The 16,848-nt window shown below is 44.9% G+C and overlaps 1 protein-coding gene across 5 annotated transcripts in view; it reads right to left on the bottom strand.

The window, feature by feature from the left end:
* Positions 1–16,848, bottom strand: part of ints8 (integrator complex subunit 8) — a 173,299-nt gene that overhangs the window by 125,199 nt on the left and 31,252 nt on the right. For all 5 annotated transcript variants that reach the window (XM_072468061.1, XM_072468062.1, XM_072468063.1 and 2 more), the window contains exons 2-5: positions 14,663–14,809; positions 6,746–6,920; positions 6,451–6,591; positions 4,110–4,181 (exon numbers count right to left, since the gene is read on the bottom strand). In XM_072468061.1, the coding sequence (XP_072324162.1) occupies positions 4,110–4,181; positions 6,451–6,591; positions 6,746–6,920; positions 14,663–14,792 (518 nt within the window). In that variant the 5' untranslated portion in view covers positions 14,793–14,809. The remainder of the gene's footprint in view (positions 1–4,109; positions 4,182–6,450; positions 6,592–6,745; positions 6,921–14,662; positions 14,810–16,848) is intronic.

Raw genomic sequence — 16,848 nt, 5'->3', positions numbered from 1 at the left:
GTTGGAAAGGGCTCTGCTGCCAGGGATGAGGAAAGCGGAGTACTCTGTGATTTTAATTTCCGACTATGCCCCGCACCAGGTGAAGTGGTTTTGGAAAGGGGGCGGCTCGACAGCTGACATGGAGTTTGGATGTGGGGCTGTTAGCGGACCTGGGGTTGTGTGTAAAGATGGCCAAGGTGTTGGATGATTATGTAGAGTTCAACAGAAAGGGGAAGATTTTGCCCTCAGTGTTGTGGGAAGCCCTGAAGGCGGTAGTGAGTGGGGAGGCGATTGCATGGAACGAGCAGGTGGATGGGAAGCAAGGGAGGAACACCAGCAGTTGGTGGATGAGATATTGGAGGTGGATGGGAAGTATTTGGACGACCCTACCCCAGAGGATTTGGTGAACAGGAAGCTGCTGCAGGCATAGATTGACCTGGTGTCCACGGATAAGGCGGCACAGCAGTTGCAACGGGCATGGGGGGGGGGGGGGAATTTAGGAGTATGGAGAGAAGGCCAGCGGGCTGCTGGCACGCCAGTTGAGGCAGCAGGCGGTCTAGGAAATCATTCAGATACGGGAGAGGAGCGGAGTTGGTTTTGGCCCCAGAGAAAGCGAATGAGGCATCTTACAAAACGTTGTACAGCACAAAATCTCCGGAGGCCAATTCGGACACGATTATTTTTTGGGAGAGATTGGAGGAGCCGCTGGGAGCAGAGGAAGTCAGGAAGGCAATTGGGAATATACAGATGAGAAAGGCATCGAGGCTGAATGGGTTCCCGCCGGACAGGTTGGTCCCGCTGCTGGTGGAAGCATTTACTGATATGGTGGTTGGGGGTGTGCTCCCAGAAACGTTGAGTCAGGGCTCCATTTCACTCCTTTTGAAGAAGAATAGGGACCTAGTGGAATGTGGGTCATACCGACCAATCCCGTTGTTGAACGCAGAGATTTTAGCAAAGATGTTGGTGCTCAGGTTAGAAGGGTGTCTCCTGCAGGTCATTGGAGAAGATCAGACGGGATTTGTGAAGGGGAGGCGATTGTCTTCCAATGTGCGGCCCCTGCTGAACGTGCTGTTCTCAGAGGGGGGTGAGCAGGAAGTGATTGTGGCGCTGGATGCAGAGAAGGCCTTGATAGGGTGCAGTGAAGTCAACTGTTCGTGGTGCTGGAGCAATTTGGGATAGGGCTGAAATTTGTGGTGTGGTTTAGGCTGTTGTATCAGGAGCCAAAGGCTAGTGCCCGGATGAATAATGGAAGCTCAGGCTATTTTCCTTCTCCTATTCGCGTTGGCGATTGAGCCTTTGGCCATCGCCTTGAGGAGCTCGGATAAATGGAGGGGGCTAACGTGAGGGGTGGGGGAGAAAGAGCATAGGGTGTCTCTGTATGCCGACAATCTGTTGCTGTACATCATGGATCAGGTCCCGAAGATGGGGGACATCATAGATACTAAAGTGGTTCGGAGCTTTGTCCAGGTATAAACTGAATTGGGACAATAGTGAATGTTTTCTGGACAGCCTGCTGGAGAGGGGAACTAATTTGGGGGTGTTGCCGTTCAGGCTGACAAACTCAGATTTCAGGTACTTAGGAGTACAGGTGGCAAGGGATTGGGTGCAGCTTCGGAGGCTAAATTTCACAAGTTTGGTGAGCAGGGTGAAGGCAGACCTACAGAGATGGGATAATCTCCCACTGTTGTTAACTGGGTGAGTGTAATCAGTTTCAGTGCCTGCCGGTGTTTCTACCAATGGTGTGCTTTGTAGGGGTGGAAAGCATGATTTTGTCATTTATATGGGTGGGGAGGGTGGCGAGGATCCGAAGAGTGATCCTGCAGAGGGACAGGCAGTCAAGGGGGTTGGAGCTGCTGAATCTGCTTTACAACTCCAAAGAGAAAATGCTGGAAAATCTCAGCAGGTCTGGCAGCATCTGAAGGGAAAGAAAAGAGCTAATGTTTTGAGTTCAGATAACCCTTTGTCAAAGCTGCTTTACAACTATTGGGCAGCTAATGCAGAGAAAGTGTTTGGTTGGTGGGGGGGGTGGGGGAATCAGGAGTCGGTTTGAGTAAAGATGGAGGCCAGGTCATGTGAGTGGATGGGATTGCAGACGCTGGTGACGGCCCCACTCCCATTCTCCCAGAGGAAGTTTTCGGGGAACCCAGTGGTGATGGCTATGCTAAAATTATGGAGGCAATTACAGCAGCATTTTAAAGTCTTGCGATGGTCGAGAATGATACTGATCAGGGACAACCATATATTTGAGCCAGCTAGGGTGGACGGCAGGTTTAGGGGATGGGATGATAAGTGGGTGGCAGTAATGGGAGATTTGTTCTTGGAGGGGCGGTTAGCGAGTTTGGGGAATTAGTGGAGAAGTACGCGCTCGCGCAATCAGAGGTGTTCAGGTACTTGCAAGTCTGGAATTTTGCGAGGCAAGTTTATTCGAGTTTTCCAGTTGCGCCGCCTGCGTCGTTGGTGGAGACGGTACTGTCACCGGCTGGGTTGGTGGAGGGTAACACTTCAGATATCTATGGGAGGCTGCTGGCGGAGGACGGGGCCTCCTGGAGGGGCTTATGGTGAAATGGGAGGAGGAGCTAGGTGGTGGAGTGGAGGAGGGGGTGTGATGTGAGGCCTGACTGTTAAGTAATGGGTTAACATTGCAATTAGTTGTCTCATTTATGTTAAGTATCCATTAATTGACACTGATATGTAAAGGGGCTTCAGGTGGCCCCTGTCAGGTGGTGTGTTGTTAAGAGTTTTGTGCAGAGGCTGAGGAAGTGAAATAAATGGTGTTTGGTGAAAAGGAACAAGAACTTTAGACTCTTCATTTCACAACAACTAAAACGTCTAACACTGAGAGGGTGAATGCCACTTCATCGTGTGCAAGGCTCAGGCTTATACAACTGAACGTGGTGCACCGAGCGGACTTAACGAGGGCAAGGATGAGTCAGGTGTTTGAGGGGGTAGAAGTTAAGTGCAAGCGGTGTCGGAGGGGCCCAGCGAATCACATACATATGTTTTGGGCATGTCCTCAGCTGGCGAGCATTTGGGGCTCTTTCTTCAGCACCATGTCAGTGATCCTAGGCAGGGAGCTGGAGTCACGTCTCCTCAAGGCCATATTCGGGGTGTCAGAGTTGCAAGCGGAGCAAGGGCAGATGCTTTAGCCTTCACCTCGCTGATTACTTGTAAGTGGGTTCTGCTGGAGTGGAGGTCAGATTCTCCAGCCAGTGCCTTGGTGTGGCTGGGGGACTTCCTGAAATTTTAGAGAATGTTAAATACCCGCTGAGGGGTCAATTGGGAAATTCTATACAAGATGACAACAGCCCAGGGCCGGTCACTGTCAGCTGTAAGGGAGCTGTTCTTATTTTCGTTTTATGTTTTTGTATTTGTACATAAATTTTAAAATATTAATTCAAAATATTTACTAATTCAAGGTGTCGAGGACCCAGGTTCGAACCCAGCCCCGGGACACAGTCAGTGTGGAGTTTGCATGTTCTCCCCGTGTCTGCATGGGTTTCACCCCCACAACCCAAAGATGTGCAGGTTAGGTGGATTGGCCATGTTAAATTGCCCCTTAATTGGAAAAAAAATAATTGGCTACTCTAAATTTTAAAAAAATTTACTACAAAATGGCTAATAGAATTTTAGCCTCCAGCTCAAGAAGGGGCAGCTTGTGAAAAGGGAGGAACAAGGAATACAATCTTAAAATTAGTGCCAAGCCATTCAGGAATAAAATCAGGAAACAATTTTTCACACAAAAGATTGTGGTTACCTGAACAAGTGCTGGTCTACCCATTTTGTGGATTCTTGGTCAATTGGAATTTTCCCGATTAAAATCAACAGCTTTTCATAAGGTAACGGTATCAAGGAGTTATGGAATAAAGTTGGGTACACTGATTTGGGGTACAGATCAGCAGGTTTTAGGGGGGGACTGAATGGCCTATTTATCTTCCTTGGTTCCTGCATTTACAATGGATCTAAAATATGAGGCCAGTATGGGCTGAGCCACAATGTCTTTTGTAATCGTTGACTCTACACGGTCTATCAGCTGGTCTATCAGCTGCTTTAAAATACTCTATAGAATTTTACCTCAGCAAGAGAAATTGTGGGGAAATCTGCTCTAAACCCGTTCATAGCATTGAACTCACATGTTTAACTGTGGAGGACCAGGCTTTAACTGTTTCACTGGAAAGCTGCTCTGGACAGTAGTTCTAACCGCCCTGTTCAAAAGGAAAAAAAGGGTCTTTCAGAATGAGAGTCAGGATATTACACAGAACATTACAGCGCAGTACAGTCCCTTCGGCCCTCGATGTTGCGCCGACCTGTGAAACCACTCTAAAGACCATCTACACTATTGCCTTATCGTCCATATGTCTATCCAATGACCATTTGAATACCCTTAGTGTTGGCGAGTCCACTACTGTTTCAGGCAGGGCATTCCACACCTTTACTACTCTCTGAGTAAAGAACCTACCTCTGACATTTGTCTTATATCTATCTCCCCTCAATTTAAAGCTATGTCCCCTCGTGCTAGACATCAGCATCCGAGGAAAAAGGCTCTCACTGTCCACTCTATCCAATCCTCTGATCATCTTGTATGCCTCAATTAAGTCACCTCTTAACCTTCTTCTCTCTAACGAAAACAGCCTCAAGTCCCTCAGCCTTTCCTCATAAGATCTTCCCTCCATACCAGGCAACATTCTGGTAAATCTCCTCTGCACCCTTTCCAATGCTTCCACATCTTCCTATAACGCGGTGACCAGAATTGCACGCAATACTCCAAATGCGGCCGCACCCAGAGTTTTGTACAGCTGCAACATGGCCTCATGGCTCCGAAACTCAATCCCTCTACCAATAAAAGCTAACACACCATATGCCTTCTTAACAACCCTCTCAACCTGGGTGGCAACTTTCAGGGATCTATGTACATGGACACCGAGATATCTCTGCTCATCCACACTGCCAAGAATCTTACCATTAGCCGAGTACTCTGTCTTCCTGTTATTCCTTCCAAAATGAATCGCCACACACTTTTCTGCATTAAACTCCATTTGCCACCTCTCAGCCCAGCGCTGCAGCTTATCTATGTCCCTCTGTAACTTGTAACATCCTTCCGCACTGTCCACAACTCCACCGACTTTAGTGTCATCTGCAAATTTACTCACCCATCCTTCTACGCCCTCCTCCAGGTCATTTATAAAAATGACAAACAGCAGTGGCCCCAAAACAGTTCCTTGTGGTACACCACTAGTAACTGGACTCCAGTCTGAACACTTCCCATCAACCACCACCCTTTGTCTTCTTCCAGCTAGCCAATTTCTGATCCAAACTGCTACATCTCCCTGAATCCCATGCTTCCGTATTTTCTGCAGTAGCCAACCGTGGGTAACCTTATCAAATGCTTTACTGAAATCCATATACACCACATCAACTGCTTTACCCTCATCCACCTGTTTGGTCACCTTCTCAAAGAACTCAATAAGGTTTGTGAGGCACGACCTACCCTTCACGAAACCGTGTTGACTATGTCTAATCAAATTATTCCTTTCCAGATGATTGTACATCCTATCTCTCATCAACCTTTCCAAGACTTTGCCCACAACAGAAGTAAGGCTCACTGGTCTATAGTTACCGGGGTTGTCTCTACTCCCCTTCTTGAACAAGGGGACAACATTTGCTATCCTCCAGTCTTCTGGCACTATTCCTGTTGACAAAGGTGACTTAAAGATCAAAGCCAAAGGCTCAGCAATCTCCTCCCTAGCTTTCCAGAGAATCCTAGGATAAAACATGTTTATAGTACATATAAAACACAATTACCTGTGTAGCAAATTTAAAAAAAAGAAATCATAGAATCGCCACAGCGCAGGAGGCCATTCAACCCATCAAGCCTGTACTGGCCCTCCGAAAGAGCACTCTACCCAGGCCCAAACCCTATCCCCGTAACCCACCTAATCTTCTGGACACAAAGGGGCAATTTAGCATGGCCAATCCACCTAACCTGCACAGCTTTGGACTGTGGAAGGTAACCGGAGCACCCGGAGGAAGCCCATGCAGACATGGGGAGAATGTACTCCACACAGTTACCCAAGGCTGGATTTGAACCCGGGCCCCTGGCACTGTGAGGCTGCGGTACTAATCACTGTAATGCCACCCATAAAGAAATAGAACTTGTACATTTTTAATCATATTGTGTTACAACAGTTCAGACCAGCTGGCAAATAGTTTCATCTATTACTTTCCACAAAAGGGTTACACTTCTTTGCCCTCCTTGGCTAGGGCATTATGAATTCCGTCCCTTTACAAAATGTGCAAGCAACATCTAGCAACAGAAAACTGACAATTTATGGCAAAATGCCTCTTTTCACATTAATTTAAGATTGTGACATGTATCATAAAATGGCACTGTGATCACAAGTGCTGGTCTACCATTTTAGAACAAAAATACGTAATATCATCAGGCATTAATTATCACAGGACATCTGATCTTACCATCTATTGTACACCAGTACAGCCATGGTTGTTGTCGGAGGCAGGTTGCACAGATCAAGATCAACATGCTTTACACCTGGAGGAACCTTGCTGACACACAGCAGTTCGTTCAGAAGCATATTTAGCACTGGCACAGTCAAACTGGTGAAAGATAATTGTACAGCAACAAATTATATGGGTAACAACATTTGACTTCTAAAAAAGGTGAACAATGCTTTATGGTAGTTTTAGTTCAAAGCGTTATTTGAATATTCAAACAGTAGTCCTCACAATGCACAGACGTTTTCAAAATTACCTTTTCTCCAACAACTCTAAATCCCACTTCAAGTGTGCAGCTACTTTGAGAGCAAGGAGCTTTAGTGTGCGGTTCCTTTTGTTGTCAGTCGGTGGCTGCACTTGGTTCTGCTCATTTACCGAGGGTTTGGAGGCCTGCTCCAAAAATTGGTTAATCAGTTGAATTGGTGATGGATCTGTTTCAGCAAAAATAATATTGCCGTGTAAAGCTTAGAGATAATATGACTGATATATTTTTTTTAAATTAGAAGGTTAAAGATTAATGATTTGACTTATGATTAAATCTTTTTGGAGATTTGCTTACATTTAAAGATGATACTGCCAACAGATGACTTACATGTTTAGAGCTTCCAATTAAAACCTCATAATTTGATCTGAAAGCACTGGAGTAAATTTCATAGGGGTTCGTTAAATGTCCACAATCTTATTAATTCTAACTACTGCCACATTTTCAAATGAAATTATTTTTATCTACCATTATCCTGGAAAAATATTCAAATTCACTTTACTTTTACCCACACAGAACAACCAAACTTTTCAGGAGATGCCCCTGGTTTCCTGGCATGGGAAAAGAGCCTCCATCCAGTATTGCCATAGCACAAAGGCTGTTATTAAAAGCTGCACACAGCATGATCAGTTTGATGGCTGTGTTAGTGCTCCAGTTCCTTGTGTTTGTGCCTCAACGCACATTATATAAACAATATCTTCCAGACCCCAAGGAGGGAAAGAAAAACGCAAGCCGTTGCCAAGTGGCATTACGTGGTTGTCAGCAAAAGAACAGTGCAGGTCTAAGGTTAAGTCACTCTCGCTACATCAGCGGAGAGGGGTAAAAATTAAAATAGGGCACAGTAATCATCTCTTTCCACACAAAAAATACTGACAAAAATGCAGATAAACAGAGAGCTTTCCTGCTTTACAAGTCAAAAGACCTACAATTTTATGAGATCTAGGAACCAAACTGTGACCTGAAACTCCAAGGGTAGAAAGTAAGGCTGTATCCAAAACTGCTCCAATCTAAGCACCGATTTGGTCAGAGTACAGGAGGTTCAGAGAGAAGAATGTCCATCATTATCTTGTTCCTTCTAAATCAAAAAGGATCAAAATATTCACAAAGGTAAAATTATACTTTGATGATGGCACAGTGGCCAGGGACCCGGGTTCAATTGCGGGTGTGGGTGACTGTGTGGAGTTTGTACTTTAATAATAATAATAATCTTTATTGTCACAAGTAGGCTTACATTAACACTGCAATTAAGTTACTGTGAAAAGCCCCTAGTAGCTACATTCCACCGTCTGTTCGGGTGCACAGAGGGAGAATTCAGAATGTCCAAATTACCTAACAGCACATCTTTCGGGACTTGTGGGAAGAAACCGAAGCACCCGGAGGAAACCCACACAGACACTGGGAGAACGTGCAGACTCCACACAGACAGTGACCCAAGCCAGGAATCGAACCTGGGACCCTGGAGCTGTGAAGCAACAGTGCTAACCACTGTGCTACCGTGCTGTCCTACTCTCCCTCTGACTGCGTAGGCTTCTTCCAGATGCTCCGGTTTCCTCCCACAGCCCAAAGGTGTGCAGGTTAGATGGGGCTACGGCAGGGGATGGGCCTAGTTGGGTGCTCTTTCAGACAGTTGGTGCAGACTCGGTGGGCTCAATGGCCTCCTTTAATGATTCTATGGTTCTGTAATGATTCTATGGTTCCAGAACAGGTTCATCAGATTGGCTGCCAGTTTTACAACATGTCTGAATTTCTTCATCGGTGCCTTTGATGGAAAGATCAGCTCGACTGTATAATAAACGTCTGCTCACCAGAGCTGCTTGTGCCCCCGTCCAAATTGAATTTCACCTCCCAACAATGTATTTTAGTCAGCAAGATCCTTAAAAATATCATGTTAAATCACAATGAACCTGAACGCGTTTAGCAAAAATCACCAGATGTGCAAAGTTTGAAGCTCATTGCAGCCAACTTTACCAACTGAACCAACTTTAATCCGAACAAAATAAACCATCATCATGAGTGGACAAGCATCGACAGTACTAAATGCAAAAGCTACTTCAGTCAAGATAAGGATCACTTAAGAGTTGTCAAGTGAAACTGCTCTATCCTAGAACGTTCCTCTCCAAGAGCAAGAACCAAGAGTGTGTGGAGTCTGAAGAGATAGGCGAGATACTAAATGAATATTTTTCGTCAGTATTCACTCAGGAAAAAGATAATGTTGTGGAGGAGAATGCTGAGCCCCAGGCTAATAGAATAGATGGCATTGAGGTACGTAGGGAAGAGGTGTTGGCAATTCTGGACAGGCTGAAAATAGATAAGTCCCCGGGACCTGATGGGATTTATCCTAGGATTCTCTGGGAGGCCAGGGAAGAGATTGCTGGACCTTTGGCTTTGATTTTTATGTCATCATTGGCTACAGGAATAGTGCCAGAGGACTGGAGGACAGCAAATGTGGTCCCTTTGTTCAAAAAGGGGAGCAGAGACAACCTCGGCAACTATAGACCGGTGAGCCTCACGTCTGTAGTGGGTAAAGTCTTGGAGGGGATTATAAGAGACAAGATTTATAATCATCTAAATAGGAATAATATGATCAGGGATAGTCAGCATGGCTTTGTGAAAGGTAGGTCATGTCTCACAAACCTTATTGAGTTCTTTGAGAAGGTGACTGAACAGGTAGACGAGGGTAGAGCAGTTGATGTGGTGTATATGGATTTCAGCAAAGCGTTTGATAAGGTTCCCCACGGTAGGCTATTGCAAAAAATACGGAGGCTGGGGATTGAGGGTGATTTAGAGATGTGGATCAGAAATTGGCTAGCTGAAAGAAGACAGAGGGTGGTGGTTGATGGGAAATGTTCAGAATGGAGTACAGTCACAAGTGGAGTACCACAAGGATCTGTTCTGGGGCCATTGCTGTTTGTCATTTTTATCAATGACCTAGAGGAAGGCGCAGAAGGGTGGGTGAGTAAATTTGCAGACGATACTAAAGTCGGTGGTGTTGTCGATAGTGTGGAAGGATGTAGCAGGTTACAGAGGGATATAGATAAGCTGCAGAGCTGGGCTGAGAGGTGGCAAATGGAGTTTAATGTAGAGAAGTGTGAGGTGATTCACTTTGGAAGGAATAACAGGAATGCGGAATATTTGGCTAATGGTAAAGTTCTTGAAAGTGTGGATGAGCAGAGGGATCTAGGTGTCCATGTACATAGATCCCTGAAAGTTGCCACCCAGGTTGATAGGGTTGTGAAGAAGGCCTATGGAGTGTTGGCCTTTATTGGTAGAGGGATTGAGTTCCGGAGTCGGGAGGTCATGTTGCAGCTGTACAGAACTCTGGTACGGCCGCATTTGGAGTATTGCGTACAGTTCTGGTCACCGCATTATAGGAAGGACGTGGAGGCTTTGGAGCGGGTGCAGAGGAGATTTACCAGGATGTTGCCTGGTATGGAGGGAAAATCTTATGAGGAAAGGCTGATGGACTTGAGGTTGTTTTCGTTGGAGAGAAGAAGGTTAAGAGGAGACTTAATAGAGGCATACAAAATGATCAGGGGGTTGGATAGGGTGGACAGTGAGAGCCTTCTCCCGCGGATGGATATGGCTGGCACGAGGGGACATAACTTTAAACTGAGGGGTAATAGATATAGGACAGAGGTCAGAGGTAGGTTCTTTACGCAAAGAGTAGTGAGGCCGTGGAATGCCCTACCTGCTACAGTAGTGAACTCGCCAACATTGAGGGCATTTAAAAGTTTATTGGATAAACATATGGATGATAATGGCATAGTGTAGGTTAGATGGCTTTTGTTTCGGTGCAACATCGTGGGCCGAAGGGCCTGTACTGCGCTGTATTGTTCTATGTTCTATGTTCTAACTATGGCATTACTGAAGCTGACAGCAAAGTACTGATCCCTGGCTTGCGAACAGGATTTTATGTAATATACATGGGAGAAAAATACACCAGTTGAGAGCGCAGAACTACAATAAGGAGATCAAGATAAGGGAGATGATTCTCCAGCGTTGTGCAAGGCACAAATCGTGCTATGTCGGGAAAATTGCGGGAGAGCCTGAAATGGGATTTGCGGCAGTGCAAAAGTTCCCGATTCTCCCGGCCCGCTCCAGCTGGCAAGATCAGGAACTCATTCAAAGGGTGAGAAAATGATCACAGCTAATTTGCATTAATTTTAATCTCATTAGTGATATGTTTAACACACCATAACAGGGCAAAGCACAACTGCAGCCTGTTGGTCCTAAAATCCTCTTTCAGGACAGCCATTCTGCAGTTTATTTTTTGGAGAAGCACTTCACTCCACTTAAAGTTTCAATGGGCTCTATGATTTCAATGTTGCAGTGTGCTGTCTTTTATCCCTTTGTACTTGGTTGCTTACATTGAATTTCACACCCCTTTCATTTTTATGAGCCTCTGTGGTTTTTCTGTTGCAGTACGCCTGCTTTTATCACTTTGTACTTGGTGGTTTACATTGAATTTCACAACCCATTAACTTTTACAAGCCTCTTGATTGTCAGCTGAAGGCTAAACAAAGGAGGGTTAAGCTTTGTTTTTACAGCACTTCACAGTCTTTTGAGCAGGTGTCCAGTCTGACTGTATATTTTTCTATCGTGAATTTTTTTCTGAAATGCTTCCTAGAAAGACTAGGTGCTCGTCAGAGTGCTTTCTTTCATAATGGATTTTTTTCTACACTAAAGTGCTTCCTAGAAAGAGGTGCTGTCAGACAAATATTTTTAAGACTGGATCTTTTTCAATCTCTGATGCCTGAACACCACGCCTCCACTGAAGGTACTTTTCCACCATAGAAGCAGCTGGCACCACTCAGACATTAAAGTACAACGGTCTCGCAATGAGAACTTCTTACAGACATTGAATTTGCTGGATAGATGTGGTGACCATGGTGGGCACTATGGAGACCTTTGTAGCCCCCAGATGGTCAGGGACATGGCTGGCCAGTGCCCTGGCCTTGGCAAGGGGGAGGCCTTTGACGACCCCGCGCGGGGGGGAGGTGGAAATCGCGCCAGAACAGCCAGCGCGATTCGTGCAGATTTTCCTGCTCAAAATTACATTTTGTAACTTGAATGCGAGAAGTCCAACCACGGCGATTATTCCAACATACGGTGATCTTTTTTTTCAATGAACAGCATTGAGATTTATTTAATGTCAAACTTAAAGTTCAAGTGTAGAAACAGCCACCAGGGGATGGTCACGTCGCTGTGTGGAACAGTGAGATATTGATAAAGAGTGACAATTAGTCAAGGCATGTTGCATGATACTTTCATGAAAGAACAACTTTTTATTTCTTTCTTCATGAAAGCATCATGGAACATGAATAGCACTGTGCTAAATTCAACTGCTGAGATTAAACCTTCTGAGCTCTATATACAAACAAGAAATATAATTGAAACATGACATAAAAGGTAGCACTATTGATGAACCAAATTTGTAAACCTCTGACAAAAAAAAACCCCACCCTTGGTCTTGCTGTCCTTGTAAATGAGCACCTCATTTCCAATCTTCTGTCCCTTTGAGTTCCTTGGCCAAGCTGTAACCTCTCAAATCAATGCCCATCATTCCCAATGAACCTTTTCAATTAGGTTTCCACCCAGTATTGCAACATTCTTGAAAAGATCATAAATAACATTGTCCTTTATTACGGTGCATTTTCTCTTTTGCCTTCCTCAACCTTTCTAGTCTTTTGACAAGGCCAACGACACCATCCACCTGCAAAACCTCTCGTGAGACCGCTTTCACTCTTACAAATGCAATCATAGGCAGAGCATCTCAAACAATGATTTATCCTCCATTACTTTTGGTGATCCCAAGGATCTCTCTGTGTCTCTCTTCCTTCCTAATCTACATGCTGCTCCTTCACGCCATGCAAAAATATTAGATCAACTTTCACTGGTAGGCCAATGGCACCCAGCTTTATCTGACATCATCTCTCACGATCTTTCCTGTTGCCATGTTTTTAGACTGCTGTCTGACATCCAGTCTTGGATAAGCTGTAATTTCAACAAGCTAAATATAAAGATGACTGGTTCTTGTTTTTGGCTGTTGCCTAAAATTTTGTACATTGCTACCAATTCCACCTCCACCCAGACACGGACTCTGGTTCTGGCAGACAGTGTTTATTCTCATTATTCTCAGCATCTCATTCAACTTTGACCCCATATCATCCCACTTATGAAGACTAGCTAACCGCCTCTATAACCTTATCACTCTTTTGCTTCTCCAAACGCAAGCATCAGTAGCTGAAATTCTCTTTCATCCTGGTCTTTGTCAACTCCAGACTCGACTATTTTATTGTTTTCTAGGTCAATCACCCATGCCCTATAAATGCACATCCAAAATTCTCCAGCTGTCCTGTACTGTAATGAGTCCTGTTTACCTGCCACTTTAACCTACACTGCCGCCTTGGGATGTTTTCTACATTAAAGGGGCTAAAAGTGCAAGCTATTGTTGTGTTAGACTTGTAACACAGAATTGCTACTTAAAATAGAGTCTAGAGGTTTGAGGACTTCAGGGTATGCTCCAGGGTATGCTCAAGCTAAATTCCAAGTCACAAAACAGAAAAATACACATTTTGTTCCTGGCTGCCATACTTCTCTCAATCTCGAGACCCATACAAGCCATTGAGGGGAAAACTCCACTGCTCGTCTTAGGAACAGATTAGATTAATGTTAGCCAGTCCCCTTTACACTAATCTTCATGTTGCTATTAAGACACCACTTAAGACACATTTTTAGGTGTGCCTTGAAATCTCTGGTGCTATCAGGCAGCTGCCAAATTGAGGCAATTATAGGCGTCAACACTGTATATTAAATGAAGCACAAGAGAGAAGCTTGTAAGGCATTCTGCATTGTATCAACTATCTGCACTAGCTGTACATAGAATCTCTGCTCTTTTCCTTTCCTCTCAGGATTGCTCAGACTATTGCTGGGGCTGCATATACTAGTAGCCCTGCATTGCCTTGCCCAAAGGCCATTCTGCACGTTTGTCCATGGACAATGTCAATGTACCAATCACAGATGGTATAACCATCCAAGTCTAATCCTGCCCTCGCTCGGAAATCTAAATGCAGGCACAATCCATCAGCAAGCATTGAATAGAATTCAGGTGCAGAAATTCTGGCTGAGTTAACTTTTCCTCTGTAGCCTGGGGGATATAGAAACCAATTGTTCGAATCCAAATGGAGACCCAGCTTAGATCAGTAAACACAGCAACAAGGCTACCATTCTCTAGTTTCTAAAGCTTAATGGCATCTTAATGGCCAAATGGAGTCTTTACACAAATATATTACATTCCGTGATGAGGACTAGAGTGGGAGAATCTTAAATATTTACGTGCCTTCTGAACTGAGTTTTATTAGAGATTCAGAATTTGATGACTCACAACATGGGCAATGCACGACTCGCTCAAGAAGCAACAAACTAAAAGCCCTGAACATAGTTTTGAGGGCTTGCAGACACCTATTGCGGGCAATGATTTCAGTTTACAATTCAAATTAAAGAAGAAATTAGGGGAAATTGATATCCAAAGTCATCAATGGAGAAAAAAAATAGTAAAAAATTTTAGACAATGTTTACTGCAATCATAGGTTGTGTTTTCTGCTAAGTCACTAACCGTTTGCAATTTGTTTTCCCCAAAAGCTACCAAAAGATTTAATTAAAAGATGGGAGTTTATTTTGCGCGTTTTCTTTCTTGTAATATATTACTGCTGAGCAGCTCAGATGTTGTTTCCTGTTTAATTTATTAAAAGAAAGACACAATGACAGTCATATTATTGGCAGCATGACTGCAGTAACAGCACTTTATGACTAACACAAGAAAATGACAGCAATTACTGGAACACTTGCTCTCTGCAAGTAGGAGTCGTAAATTGCCTGGCAAAATCTTTGAGGCAGGAGGCCTGAACATACCAGGATAAGACTTCTGCAAATGCTTTTCGAGCATTCCTTCATCCAACAAGAACTCAAACCAAATTGTCTGAGGCGGTGTGGAGGGTCGGCTAGAGGTCACTGCCTCACGATCTGCTGCTTCGGCACTCATTCTGTTCCAGCCTAGTCCTGAAAGGGAAGGAAAATTAAAGCCGAGGCAAAATTCAAGCTACTTGTCCCAGCCCACTAAAAATAGTTCCTTTTTTATGGTCCTCAATCATGGAATAATGCAGCAGTCCGCAGGCAGGTTTTCAAAACATGTCCACTGCTCATACTGCTTCTCAACACCCAAACACTTATTTCTTCCAGGGCTAGGATTATCAACCATCCCAATTTTGACAGGAATCTCCAGATTGGATTGGATTGGATCTGTTTATTGTCACGTGTACCGAGGTACAGTAAAAAGTATTTTTCTGCGAGCAGATCAACAGATGATTAAGTACATGAGAAGAAAAGGGAACAAAAGAAAATACATAATAGGGCAACACAACATATACAATGTAACTACATAAGCACTGGCACGGATGAAGCATACAGGGGTGTAGTGTTAATGAGGTCAGTCCATAAGAGGGTCATTTAGGAGTCTGGTGACAGTGGGGAAGAAGCTGTTTTTGAGTCTGTTCGTGCTTGTTCTCAGACTTCTGTATCTCCTGCCCGATGGAAGAAGTTGGAGGGGTGAGTAAGCCGGGTGGGAGGGATCTTTGATTATCCTGCCCACTTTCCCCAGGCAGCGGGAGGTGTAGATGGAGTCAATGGATGGGAGGCAGGTTCGTGTGATGGACTGGGCGGTGTTCACGACTCTCTGAAGTTTCTTGCGGTCCTGGGCCGAGCAGTTGCCATACCAGGCTGTGATGCAACCCGATAGGATGCTTTCTATGGTGCATCTGTAAAAGTTGGGAAGGGTTAATGTGGACATGCCGAATTTCCTTAGTTTCCTGAGGAAGTATAGGCGCTGTTGTGCTTTCTTGGTGGTGGCGTCGACGTGGGTGGACCAGGACAGAGTTTTGGAGATGTGTACCCCTAGGAATTTGAAACTGCTAACCATCTCCACCTCGGCCCCGTTGATGCTGACAGGGGCGTGTACAGTACTTTGCTTCCTGAAGTCAATTACCAGCTCTTTAGTTTTGCTGGCATTGAGGGAGAGATTGTTGTCGCTACACCACTCCACTAGGTTCTCTATCTCCCTCCTGTATCTGCGCAGGCTCTGAGTACACGACCAGGGATCCCGTCCGGGCCCGTCGCCTTCCGAGGGTTCACTTTCAGGAAGGCCAATCTGACTTTGGAAGCTGTGATGGTGGGTATGGGTGAATTATGGGCTGCTGGGGCACTCGACAGCGGATTGTTGGTTACCCGCTCGAACCGAGCATAGAATACATTGAGTTCATCGGGGAGGGGTGCGCTGCTGCCAGAGATACTGTTTGACTTCGCTTTGTAGCCCGTTATGTTGGCAGGTCAGAAGATTGGAAAGAATATCAAAGAATGACAAAACACTGATAAAGACAGAAAAACTAGAATATGAGAGAAAGCTAGATATTAATATAAAAACTGGTAGTAAGAGTTTCTATAGATCTCGATATAAGATAGTTAACAAAGGGAGTGCTGTCCTATAGAAAATGAATCTGGGGAATTGACAACCGAAAACAGGGCCATGGAAAACAAATAGTTTGCATTGATCTGCACTAATGAGGACCCAAGTAACATCCCAGAAATAGCTGTAAATCAGGGAATGGAAGGGAGGGAAGAAATTCGGAAAATTACAATCACCAGAGAAGTATGTGGTATTGAGCAAATTGTTGGGTCTGAGGGCCGGTGAACTGGTTAGCACAGTTGCTTCACAGCTCCAGGGTCCCAGGTTCAATTCCCGGTTTGGGTCACTGTCTGTGCGGAGTCTGCACGTTCTCCCCGAATCTGCGTGGGTTTCCCCCGGGTGCTCCGGTTTCTTCCCACAGTCCAAAGATGTGCAGGTTAGGTGGATTGGCCATGCTAAATTGCCCTAGTGTCCAAAACAGGTTAGGTGGGGTTACTGGGATAGGTTAGAAGTGTGGGCTTAAGTGGGGTGCTCTTTCCAAGGGCCAGTGCAGATTTGATGGGCCAAATGGTTTAAAAAGAGCAACTTGTAAACTCACTCCCAGTGAGCCAGAGAAGACACAGCCAGAGTGAGACAGAAC

This window comes from Scyliorhinus torazame, chromosome 11 (genome assembly GCF_047496885.1).
Source record: "Scyliorhinus torazame isolate Kashiwa2021f chromosome 11, sScyTor2.1, whole genome shotgun sequence".
Classification (NCBI taxonomy): domain Eukaryota; kingdom Metazoa; phylum Chordata; class Chondrichthyes; order Carcharhiniformes; family Scyliorhinidae; genus Scyliorhinus; species Scyliorhinus torazame.
Note: the sequence above shows the minus strand (reverse complement) of the source record. Positions and strands in the feature narration are given on the sequence as shown.